The sequence below is a fragment of the Chaetura pelagica genome, unplaced genomic scaffold (assembly GCF_000747805.2).
Source record: "Chaetura pelagica isolate M959 unplaced genomic scaffold, ChaPel_1.0 scaffold46, whole genome shotgun sequence".
In the NCBI taxonomy this organism is placed as follows: Eukaryota; Metazoa; Chordata; class Aves; order Apodiformes; family Apodidae; genus Chaetura; species Chaetura pelagica.
Genome location: NW_009954102.1, coordinates 5,203,430 through 5,216,355, shown reverse-complemented (window position 1 = coordinate 5,216,355; position 12,926 = coordinate 5,203,430). Strand labels below are relative to the sequence as shown.

At 42.2% G+C, this 12,926-nt stretch overlaps 1 protein-coding gene across 1 annotated transcript in view; it reads left to right on the top strand.

Annotated features, from left to right (window-relative positions):
• Positions 1 to 12,926, top strand: part of ITSN2 (intersectin 2) — a 53,603-nt gene that overhangs the window by 34,337 nt on the left and 6,340 nt on the right. The window contains exons 29-32 of the mRNA XM_010002419.1: positions 9,685 to 9,806; positions 10,592 to 10,698; positions 11,319 to 11,502; positions 12,300 to 12,398. Coding sequence (XP_010000721.1) covers positions 9,685 to 9,806; positions 10,592 to 10,698; positions 11,319 to 11,502; positions 12,300 to 12,398 — 512 coding nt within the window. The remainder of the gene's footprint in view (positions 1 to 9,684; positions 9,807 to 10,591; positions 10,699 to 11,318; positions 11,503 to 12,299; positions 12,399 to 12,926) is intronic.

Sequence of the window (12,926 nt, the reverse complement as noted above, 5' to 3'; positions counted from 1 at the left end):
AGGAATGGTGCACTTCCCCCTTTACAGTTCTTCCTGGTGGCTTGGTCTGGAGATAGTTTTGTCATTTCAACCAGTCGTCTTAGAAACTTGCTCACTCCTTATCTGTTCAGTGAGATAACTTCTTTCAATTTGCTCTCTTGTCCATGGGACCACTCTGAACATTGTCCTTATATTTTCTTTAGTTGAGATTTTCTCCCCTCACCCACCTCAGGTGGAGGCAAGAGAGGTGCTCCAGCTACCTCTGCACACTTGGTTGCTGGATGTCTTTTATAAAACTGTTGGAGATCTATTCATCTCCAGAGACATTTTTGCTGAGAGCTGGACAACTCAGCCAGGTAGAAATACCTCCATTACTCAATGTGCAGAGGCCTCTAGTTATCTTACCTGAGGTATCTCAACTCCCTTTTTGAGGCTGGTCTTTCACAGAATGTTATACCAGTTCTTTCTGCTCTAATATACATATAGTTATTGTTTCTGTTCATGGTTTGGTTGTTTGTTTTTTTCATAGCTCAGCATTGCTGCAGTTTCTCAGGCATCTGAGTCACTCCTTCAGATCCTTAGATGTGAGCTCCAGGTAGTTCCTGTAGGCTGCTAAGAACCTCTTTCTCCCATATAAATCTGCCAGTGCAGTGTCAGAAGTTGGTTAGACAGGGAATGAGATCCTCTCTGCAGACTATTCTTGACATGCATATGATGATGGTGTAAGTTTCCTTACCTACAAACTTATTTTTACTAATACCACTTGATCTATGTAATTTTTCCTCCCGAAACATTACTTGTAGATGTGTCATGTTAGAGATGAGGCAAGTCCTGTCCTTTCAACAAGGATCTTTATTTCCAGAAGCTTATCTCCACAAACAGAATTCCCATCCACCACTGTCTAATGAATGAAGCTGACTGATTTTCAAGAGTGTTCATAGTGAAAAAAGAACTTCTGAACAAGCTTGTGGCAGGTGCATTTTTGTCTATATATGGAGAACACATTTTGAAGTTCTCTAGTTACTTGGCAGTAACTTCTCTTTATGATTATGGAGTAAGTGTTGGTGGTATCAGTGGCTCTGAGGTGTTGCATATTGCAGGTCCACGTTGATTTTTTAACGTGAAGATTAATAATTTCTTCTAGAATTTTACTCAATAGCTCTGGAATGTTACCCCTTTTACCAAGGATTAAATACAAAGTCAATCCCTTAGTTCATGGTGACATAGTAATTTTGTATTTCTAAAACTATTTGGTGAATGTCAGTCAGGCTTGATAAAGTTTCCAGGTTGAAACCCTGGGGTTTGAAATAGTCTCCAGATTGCCCAGAGTGTGTGCAGCTGCAGTCCACACCATACCTCTCTGCCTTTAACCTGAATTGGCAGTGCCTCTTTTGGACCATGTAGAGCTTGATTTTTGATGGGAATACTGAGTGATGTGGTATGTCCTACTTCATGGACATGTATTACTAGAGATGAGGTTTCATTTCTTTTCAGGCTTTGAGCAGAGTTGAACAGGTTAATTCATAGAATCATAGAATGGTTAAGGTTAGAAGAGACCTTAAAGATCATAAGGTTCCAACCTCCCTGCATGAGCAGGGACACCTCACGCTAATTTTAATGTGCCACTATGAATAAATGACATTACGGTTTTTCTTCACAGTTTTGCTTTTTATCTGAATTTGAGTGTCTCGTGACAAGTTTCTCAGGAGAAATCCTAGCTTTGTTGAAATCTCAGGAAATTTTGCCATTGCTCTTTAAAAAACCCTAGGACTTAATTTTGTGTTGTTGAGGCTACATAACAGAAGTCTTCCTTGGGAAGAAACTCTTCTTCGAGGTAATCAGCTGTAGGTGTTTTTCAGAGTCAGTACTGGCTGGTTGCAAGTACTTAAAACTGTGTGTGTTTATAAATATGAAATTGCAAGAGTAGAAGCTCATGATGTTTGTTTTCAGAAAGCTGAATGTTAGTCGTTCCTTTCAGACCTTTATGGTGTTGTTCTGTCTTTGTCCATAGAACTCATATGTTTCACTCTTCAAATTTATGTTCATTTTATCCTTCATTTTTTGTTTTTTTTGTTTGTTTTTTTAGGACCCAATGTTGTCTTCCAGTGTGAAAGCACCTCAGAGACCCACTATCCAAGTTTGACTGTAGCGTGGAGGCAGGGGGGCAGCCCTGCTCACATGTCTCTGACACAATCCTTTTGCTGCGTTTGAACGTTAGATCCAGTCAAGAAATTAGGTTTTTGTGGCTCTTCTTATGATCTACAGTTACAGCTGATTTGTAAAAGGAGAAAGGATAGTGGGTCTTTGTGTGGCTTTCACTGCTGTTCATTCTTGTTTCCTTTAGTATTTTTCTTTGGTCTTGATAATGGTAGATCATTAGCATGCATATCAAGTTATCATTTGCATGGTGGGATTGCAGACACACAAAGACCCACTATTTGCACAGTTTATCTGAGCTGTTTTGAATGGGCAGTTGTGTTCTTTTAATGTTGTAATGTACATACTTTGCAGAATTAAAATGTTTGCTGATTAGTGTTCTAATGGAATTTGATTTCATCTCTCACATACTGAGCTTTTAAAATTGGCAGCCTGTGAGGCTCATCCAGAAGATAAACCCTACCTGACTCTGCTGCTGATAGTCACTGTGATTAAAAACATTCTACAAGATCTAAGTTTTAGATCTGGTGCAGTCCATTCAGCCTTTTAATACCCTTTTTAATTGGGGAAAGAACTATTAAGCATAGAGTGGAGGGTATTTTATTTTTTGCTTCCTTCCCGGTAGTACTATAGCAGAATTCAGGTTGGCTTGGGTCAGTATGTCCTATCCCTAAACAGCCTCCTTCCCCTAAATACCTTATTCCAATAATTCATATTTGCTTTCAGTTTTAGCAAACACTGGTTACTGCAGTAAGTGCTTATACAGCCTCTGTGCTACTAGATCCTGTCCCTGCCCCTTTTTTTCATTTAAGTGGTTTATGGTACTGAATAGTGTGTTTTTTCTGGCTATGGTCTGCAGTGACTTAAGTACTGTCTGAAAGCTGCTACTCTAAATAAATTAGCAGCCTAATAAAGAGGTTACCTCAATAAAGAGATGTTGCTAGAAAAGAAACACTAACAGGCACCTGGAGCTGAAGGCAGAGCATTTGGGTTTAAAAAAGGAACTATCCTCCTCAGTTCAAAAGTGGTCCTTAAAGGTACAGGTATGACATGTCAGCAGTATGGTGCAGTAAAGGTGCCCACATTTTACTAGTTTGGAGGGAGGGACCAGGATTTCAGGACTCCCCTTTAAATAAAAGGATTAACTTACTAGCAGACTACTTGGCTGATTAAATAGTTCTGTGCTCCTGTCCCAACAGGAGAGATCTAGTAGACATGGTACTTAATTTAGTTGGTTTCCTGAACATGGTTATGAAACAGCAAAGGTCACTTATGCAATCAGAAATGTTTACAAAGCACTGCATGTTTCCTATATACATGTGTGTACATATCTGTATGAATGTTGTGAAGGTACTATCAGGAAAAGGTTAATCCAATTGCAGAGGTTTAAAAGCCTTTCTCCAAAGTCGCTATAGAAAGAGTGGGATGTTATGTATTTAATATACTTGATATAATGTATATTTGCCCTTTAGTTCAGAGAGATATCTTTTGTGCAATATGGACTGCAGCAATGTGCCTACATAAAAGTACAAATGGATTTTTATTCTGGATGTATTTTGTCTAAACCCAGTATTTTGTTACAGAATGAAATCGTGTTATTGTAGGCAAATAATGTGCTAGATGATTCCTCAAGTATTCAAGCTCTCTTGATTTCCTTATGAAACTACAGGTTATTTCTACTAAAATATGCTAATCACCCTGAATTGCCTTCTCTGAATTTCTAGTTTTGAAAGCCTCTTTAATACAGGCTGAAGTGTGTTGTGCTACACTGGTGGCATCCAGCAGTCATTTACTGTAGTCTAATAATTAGGTGATCTTATAAACTATCCCGTTTGAAAAAGGCACTGTTGACCTGTGGCATTTAAGCCAAACTGACTTCTCAGTGTTCAGTGACAGTTTTCCTAGAATGCCAAATTGCTACTAATTGTCTTTGAAAAATCAAAACCAACTTCACCTTAAAAATGTAGATTGAAAGAGACATATTCCCTGCCTTCAGTATTTATCTCTACTGCAAAAATCTGCCTAACACAGCTCAAGCACAATGATCTGAGAGCTCTGAACTCCTTCACACACTAATGTAAGAGAATTGCATACAGACATCAGTGATCATTGGTAGGAAATACTATGCCAAGGATGTATTTAAGGCCAGACTATTATAAAACAATGTTCTGTATCAATGAAGCAGTGTAGCTAACAGAAGCTGGGTTTACATGAGACTTTTCCTTTCAAAAAATGTTACTTTTTCTCTGGTTGTGTGTAATCCACTACTCTCTTGGTGATAGAAATCCATAGAGTTGAGTTCAGCTGTCATCCCAGGCAGCCCAGTAAAACTAGCATTGAAATGTTCATCCTTTATTTGGCTGAAGCAGGTTGGCTTTGGAACTAAGGACAAGGTGGAAACTAGAGTTATTTGTTGAACTGGTGGTCCCAAGTCAAGAGGTGAGAGTCTAAATGTTGCTCAGAGCCACAGTTAAAGCTGAAGCCAACCAAAAAAGCAAAATACTGTGTTGCCTGCAGTGTAATACTTGCCTAATGCTGCTTCCTGTGGGGCAGCAGAGAATAGTGTGTAACTGGGGTGAGAGTGCAAACAATGCTGTACATGCTCAAGAACAGGTACTGAAACACCTCCTCATTTTGTAACTGCCTCCTTTGCATAATGGACGAACAACCTACAAAAGGTGTAGTTTACAAAAGCTTAGTCTGCAGAGCTGAGTTCCTGATCCAGCAGGAAAGTCTTGTGCCACCACCGAGACCTGGTTGCAGGGCTGGGCTGTGTGAGCAGTCAGTGATGGGGAAGGGCTGTGAAATCACACAAAATGCTGTCAAAATGTCACTGCCATCCATGGTACAGTTAGGAGTGCAGAAGGCATAAAGCTCCATCAAATGAAATGTCTCCTACCAGTCACTGAACATTTATGCCACCTCGATGCTTTGTCAGATTGTATCCCTGTGTGATTTTCTTTAGTCGAGTTGGAAACACCTGTAAATAAGTGCTTGTAGGAATGCTGACAGACCTTGGCCTGCAGTAGTGTTGGAAGCTGCTACAGGGTCATGCTACTTTCATGTAATGAAGTAAATAATAAAATTGCTACATAATGGTGTGTGCTGCCTTAAAATCTCTTCTGTTGTTCTTTTCAAGCTAGAGTGTTAATGTTTGGGATTGATTGTGAAGACATGCAAATGCAGGCGATGCTAAGCATGAGGCAATTGTTCATCTTTGGTTTTAAACAAAGTTGTAAGATAACTATGCAAATTTACTTTATTAAAGGGACACATAAAAGGATCTAGTTTGTCTCTTGTGTTTTTTTGTCCAGCTGGGGAGGACTTTTTCCCATTTGAATAGCTTGGTATGTATTATGTTACCTGGCTGGCTGATGGAGCAACTTGATTTTGCTTTTTGACACTTGAAATTTGAATAATAAATTCCTTCTGTTGTTGCTGAGAGAGTATGCTGCATGTACTGTTTAGGGGAGATTGGATAAAAGTTGGTTTTGTTTTTCCCAACCAACCTTTCCACAGGTTTCTTGGATTAGTTCCTTTCATGGGTTTCAGCAGGCACAGAGGCTACTATAAACTACAGGCAGTGACAGGAGTACATTGCAAATAAACTAGCTTGGTGTGTGTCAGCACTGATTGCCAAAAGGCTGTGGGTGTTGTCCTGTGGTGCCATCAGTCTGCTTTCTGACTGTCCTACAGGGACTGTTGTAATCCCAGCCCGTGGTACTTGAGATGAGACGTAATCTTTCTATGGTAGCCTAGGAAAACAGAGGCAGGCTAGGACAGGCAAAAAACCCTAACCCTTATCTGATTTTTCCAGCCATATCAATGTGCTTGAATGAAAAACGAAACACAAAAATATACACACATCCCCCCCCAAAAAAAAAAAAATAATCCACAAACCTAAGTAAATTAGGTTTTTCCCTTGCAAGTGCAACTTACATATGCCACCTCTAACCCTCAATAGTCTTCACTGATGACCCAAAGCAGTGATGCCTCTGGTATAGATAGATTCTTCAGGACCCTTCTGGGCTCATGTTTGAGGTTTAAGATGTCTTCCCAAAATTGTCATTTTTAATGTGTTTTTTACTTGTTAATTGAGTGGGGAAGTTTGTTAGGAAAGGGGACAAAGCATTTGGTGCCCAAGCAGGTCTGGGTGTCTTTGAAAGCCTTTTATCCATTTGTTTTTTTACCTCTGTTCTCTGGAATTGGCTTTTAAGTGAAGAATTGTAATTAACTTTCCTTTATTTAACAAAGGAAAAAGTGAAAGTTTTTTTAAATGGTGATAGGTCTCATTCATCTTTCTGTCATTGGAGGATTTCTTTAGGAAGTGTCATTCTTCCCCTTGAATTCACTCAAATCTAAATGTCAGTAGTTGGAAAGGTTTTCTCCCCAAGCCCCCCATGATTTTCAGGCATTTGAGTCTCCTGCAGAGTAGAACATCTTTTGGCTCTGAAACTCAGAAGTTTTTCATGGAAGGGTGAGTTAAGCTAGTAGGAGGAAGGTATTTCTTGTTCAGGTATATTTGGAGAGGGAAGTATAATTTTAAACACAACTTTAGAGACTGGGATTTCCTGTTATTCCAACTTGTTTTGGTCTGCCCCTGCCAGACAGCTGCTTCCTCAGCTTGGGGAGCAGGATTTGTCATGAGAGGTACCACAGTTGTAGTGGGCATCACCCTCTTCCTCTGCCCCACGTTTTGAAGGTACCAGACTTGTACCACTTGCTCTGTTAGACCTTGTTGCCTGGGGGGAGCTTGACAGATCCTGCCCCATGTTGTCTAACAGCCTGGCATTCCCTTGCTCTCTGCAGAAGGGTGGGGCTTCCCTTCCAAAGGTCATGTAAACCTCTTGGCTAGTCAGCAGAGGTGAGCCCTTAGCCTGGGCAGCTAAGATTCCTCTCTGTGGGCTCTCCCAAAAATCTCACTGCTTTTCTTTAGCTGTATGGGGAGCTTGGGATGAAGCTTCAAAAGACAGAAGCCAAACAACATCTTTTTGCAGTCTTACTGCTTCCATGCACATTCCTGGCTGCTAAACTAGCAGAGAACTACTGTTTCTTTGTCCCCATCGGGATTTGTTTGCTGCCAGGGTGTGAGCTGGGAGTCAGATGAGTGCCAGAACTGATGCAAGGAGAGGAGGGAACAGGAATGTGGGAGGAGAATGGGTAGAGATACAGGTCCACCCTTTCTGTACCCCTGAGCCCATGAGTTGCTATGACCCGTTGGGAAAAACACTGGCAAATACACTAGGTAGGTTGTTCTATTTTCAGTCTTGTTCATCTTTCTTCCTTTCAGATCCAAATGCCTGAGTTCATCCTCTAAAATCAGATCTGGGAATTACGTACTATGTTTTTGTGCCAGTATCATCAGACACATCAAAACTTGGGATGTTTTCAATTGTGCTTATTTAAATATACAGTAGCACTCATCCTTTCATCCCAAAAGCTGACAATCCGAATACAAAGTCAGTGCAGGAGCATTTTAGCTGCATTTTTGTATCTGATAATGAGCTTATAAACTCAGGTCTATTTTAGGTGCATTAAAAAAGTCCTGTTTTCCTTCCACTGTTTACTTCAGCTTTCCTAGGCAGCATGAGACAGACACAATTCTGAGTGTGTGGGTTGTTCTAACAGCTGTGATAGAAGCAAACAGCAACAGGAGCTTCAGTCCCTCCCTGCTCTTCTTTGCAGGAGTACCCCTTGCAGTAGAAAGAACCAAATGGTCAAAGCTGAGGCTTCCCAGTCTGGATAAATAAAGTGCAAGACCTTGATTATCCTAGAATTGCATGGTTTAGGAACCAACTGGGCTTAAACTCAGTGTTGTACAGACTGGAGTGATGCTGGAATCCAGAAGCAGCACACGTTGGCCACCGTCCTTGACAGACTGAGATACCCAACTTCACAGGAAATCACTTTGATCTGTAACTTTACTCCTTTTTCTCATATAATTTTGGCCTGACTGTAACTTTTGGAATAAGTAAGCCCAGGAGCAGAATTCTGCACAATTAAAAGAGTTTCAGTCCCAGACCTCTTCATGAAAAGTGGCATTTTTTTCAAGTCTTGTCAGAAAGCATAAGATCTGTGATCCTCCTATGGGGTACAACACAGAAGTGAAAAGTCCTGATCTAGCTATTCCCTTTACTGCTCTACTTCTTTGTGTTGTTCAAAGGTTTTCCCTGTTAAAATACCTGGAATGGTATCATAAAACTTCATTTGACAAGAGTTTCTCTTTTGCTGAAGGTGGCTCTTCCTTCAGAGCAGCTTGATGCCTGTCTAGCAGGAAGGGCACAGCCCCATCAGCTTCACTGTCACATCAAGTTTAGCCAAATGTTCAGTGTTTCTTGTTTCTCACCCCCCCAGATTTATTGCTAACTCACCTTCTTTTCATTATTTAGAGCAGCCTTGCCATGAACAGATCTATACCATGGATAGACTGAAGTCACACTCTATTGTCCTAGATGTGCTAGGGTGACAAGGGGGACACAGCCCTGCGTGGCGTGGGCCAGACTGCCTTTCATCACACCTGTGAACTTTCAAAAAAGATCACTCCTCTAGAAATGCTGGATCAAAACGAGTCCCTGTAATGTCCTTTCTGCTATCCTGCAAAATCCCCAGTGCACGTTGTGTTAAAATCTGATTCCATCACATCAAGTGCTGGATGTATGTTCTCAAACGCTCTGTCATTGTTTCTTATTTCTCCCCACCCTGCTACTTCACAGTCCTCTGCTCGCATGTGATGGCTGACAGAGGGGTCAGGGTGTGACTTCCTATGCTCTCTCCTTTACCCTTTTAAACATATTTACCACTTTGTTTTTACCAGCTTTTGATTTGGTTACTAAATGTCAAATGATGTCATCTTTACTAACGTATGCAGTAGAGAAAGCAAAGCTTTGAGGTCTGCACGTTACTACAGAAAACTTGGGGTTTGTGTCACTGATTGGCTTTGTGTTCCTGTGCATGATTTTGATTGTTCATACTTGATGCATAAAATAATTCAACATATTTCAGGCTCATTTTGCTTTTAAACAAATAAAAAGCTTGTGTGACTGTGAAGTTACACAACTGTAACATCATGCATTATAACTTTACAAATTCGTTCCCGTGGTTTGTATCATAAATTAATATTAATTTATCAGAAAAGGGGTGGAGATTAAAGGTGCAGTGTCTTAAGTCACATCCAGGCACATTCTAGATGGATACATCTCCCAAAAGACATTCTGTAAGGTAAGAGAAAACCACAGTCTTGAAACGCTTTGGCAGAAAAGGAGATGAGAAAAATCATGAGAGAAGTGGAGTGGCAGGAAGTCAGGAATTCCTTGTCAGCATCACAGTACAAGAACAAAGGATGCTCAAAAAAATAAAATGGTGACAGACTCTTAAGAACCAATTAAAATTTCCAAATTTGAAACCTGCTGCTGCTGGGGACAGGGTTTGTAAAGTAAACCACTGTGTCTCTAGTCTGAACCATAGGCTGGTGTCTGTTGATGCAGTTCTGTCACTTCATCAGGTCTGACGGCCTGAGTGGGATCTAAAGTACTGGCTTACTTCTTGTAGGGTGTGCTGATCTCCAGAGCCTGGACACCATGCAGCCAATGGAGAGGAAAAGGCAGGGCTACATCCACGAACTCATTCAGACGGAAGAAAGGTACATGGACGATCTGCAGCTTGTCTTAGAGGTGAGATGGCTTGGATGTGAAAATGTATTTGGATCAATAACACCTCTGTCCTGCTGAGTAAGAGTAAACAGTAAAAAAAAAATAAAGGGTTTTTTATGAACTGTGAAATGCTAGAGGAAGAAAGTGAGGTTGTGTCAGCACCTCCCTTTCTAGCAAATGTTAGTGGTTGTCCACCAGGCAGAAACATCACGTTATGACAGTCATTGTCATACAGGGACCTTCCTGTTTTCCGAGTCTTGTTCTTAGGTGTTTGGGCTCGGGGTGTCTTGCAGAGCTGCACAGGCTCATGACAAGAGGCTGTAGAAGCACCATTGTATCGTTTGCCTTGTTTTCTGATTTTATTTCTGGAAGCAGAACCACCTCACTAGGCTGGGCAGGAACTGGGCAGCATTAGGTGTTCTTGGCCATCTCACTCGACCTCTCTACATGAAACAACTGTGTGGTGAAGTGTTAAAGATGTTAAATAGACTGAGTTACACAGATGTTCTGCCATCCGGGGGTATTGTGCCAGGGGTCCCTGAAAGGAGCTGTAGCTCAGCACAGGGGTCGACTGAGTGCTCTGGGTCTGGGGAGAGGTAGGGATGTGTCAGTGTGATTTGTGTAGCAATTGACTCCAAAATCATGGGCATGTTCTGCTGAGCAGTCAGTCTGCAGGTCCCACTGCTCATCCCTGCTTCACAAATGGTGATTATGGTGTCAAGATGAGGTCACTCACTTAGGAAAAATAGTGACAGGAGGCTTTTATCTCTGCAGAATTGCTCATCTTTCTGATTTTTGGACTGCAGGTTTTCCAAAAACCAATGGCTGATTCTGGTTGTCTCACAGAAGGAGAGATGGGGCTGATCTTTGTTAACTGGAAGGAACTCATCATGTCAAATACAAAGTTACTGAAGTAAGTACTTTCATTTTTATGTTTTTCCTCTTTATTCTCTTGTTCCTTTCCTCAGGAAGTTTTCTGGGTTTATAGTAAAATATTTTTGTCCTTGCTGATTATTTCCTGTGCATGTGTGCATTCAGAATAGCTAAATGCATTCAGACTATCTCATAAAGAAGGAGTTGTTCTGAGAGAGAGGGGAATTAAACAGCAAGACCAGATGCACATTTGCTGTAACACCTTAGAAATAGAGCCTACACAAAAGCGTGCACATGGGAGATGTTCTTCCCAGTTTTCTGCAAAGCAACCTTCTGTTCTCTAAAAATAAACTTTGGAGACACAAACTGGCTAATGACTCATCGAGATGGGGTGCTGGTTGAATGCAGAGATTGATGCTGCTTATCCCAGAAACCTCAAAGGAGAGTCTCAGTCCTGCAGGCCCCATCAGGCAGCTCATTCAGCTCAACATGTTGTGCTGGTGATTTTCTAGGGGTTCAGGCTGGACTCTGCACTCCTGGAAGTGCCTGTTGCTGTGTGAGGAAACTCACCTCACAGGCTTGTGTCGTTTTTGGGGATGCATGATTTCAGCCTCACAGACTTGGCAGCAAAAGCTGGATGGTGATTTCTTTCCTCTTCAGAGCCTTGCGAGTGCGTAAGAAAACAGGAGGAGAAAAAATGCCAGTGCAGATGATTGGAGACATCTTGGCAGCAGAGCTCTCCCACATGCAGGCCTACATTCGGTTCTGCAGCTGCCAGCTTAACGGAGCTTCGTTGCTGCAGCAGAAAACTGATGAAGATGCTGATTTCAAAGACTACTTAAAGGTACCTTATTCAGTAGCTGTTGTGCTTTCTCCTTTCCTCAGTGACAGGAACCCACCTAACCAGCAATGACCAAATCTAAATAACCCAGAAGAGTAAAATCTTCCAAAAATAGCTAAGAACCCTCCAAGGTGTATTCATCTGATGACCACGGTTAACAGTGTGTGCTTTTTATTTACATACCTGTCTTTCTCTCTAGCCAATTTATTACTCCATTTTCCATTCCATTGCTCATTACTCTAGTGTAACACTAGCCCCACAAAACTACAGTGCCCATGTCTGCACCTTCCCACGAATTTCTGCTGTCTGAAGGGGCAGGGGTCTGTCGAGTTGAAATCTGAACATGCCTGTAATGCAGTGGGGTGTGCAGTGTGCCTGAGTGCTGCAGCCAGGACCAGAGGTGTGCAGTGTCAGAGGCTGGCACACTGCAGTGGGGGCTTCAAGGCCACGAAAGGAGAAATGTCAGAGCTGCTGACATCAGGGGTTTGTTTTCATTGTTTTGGTTTGTTGTTTTTTTTAACCCCAAGTGGCCTGTAATGTCAAAATAAAAGATGGAATGTTTTTTGATGTAAGGAGTCTGCAGGTACAATGATCCTCTAGCTTATGCTGGCAAAGCATCCGAGTGCAGTGACAGCACTGGCTTTCCTGTTTGTTCTAGATACAAGTATTGTTTGCCTTGCAAATTCTAGGATTGGAATGGCTGGAAAAACTATTTGATCAGACAGTTTTCAGTGTGGTGAGGCAACTGTTTCTTGATGAGTAACGCGGTGTCTCTGTTAAATCTCTGGGCTGCACCACAGAAACTTGCCCTGGACCCTCGCTGCAAAGGAATGCCCCTCTCCAGTTTCCTCCTGAAGCCCATGCAGAGGATAACCCGCTACCCCCTGCTCATAAAGAGTGTGAGTATCCACAGGGTGAGGTTCTCTGGGCGAACATTGGTCCCCTTCACTGGGATTTCTCTGACAGTGTGAGGAGGAGCAGCTGTGCTGACCTTAGAGTCTTGCATCTGGGGAAGAACAACCCCATGTACCAGTACAGGTTGGGGCTGACCTGCTGGAGAGCAGTGTAGGAGAAAGGGACCTGGGGGTCCTGGTAGACACGAGGATGACCATGAGCCAGCAATGTGCCCTTGTGGCCAAGAAGGCCAATGGCATCCTGGGGTGCATTAGAAAGGGTGTGGTTAGTAGGTCAAGGGGAGTTCTCCCCCTCTCTTCTGCCTTGGTGAGGCTGTATCTGGAATGTTGTGTCCCAGTTCTGGACCCCTCAGTTCAAGAAGGACAGGAAACTGCTTGAAAGAGTCCAGCACAGAGCCGCAAAGATGGTGAAGGGACTGGAACATCTCCCTGATGAGGAAAGGCTGAGGGAGCTGGGTCTCTTTAGCTTGGAGAAAAGGAGACTGAGGGGTGACCTCATCCATGTTTACAAAT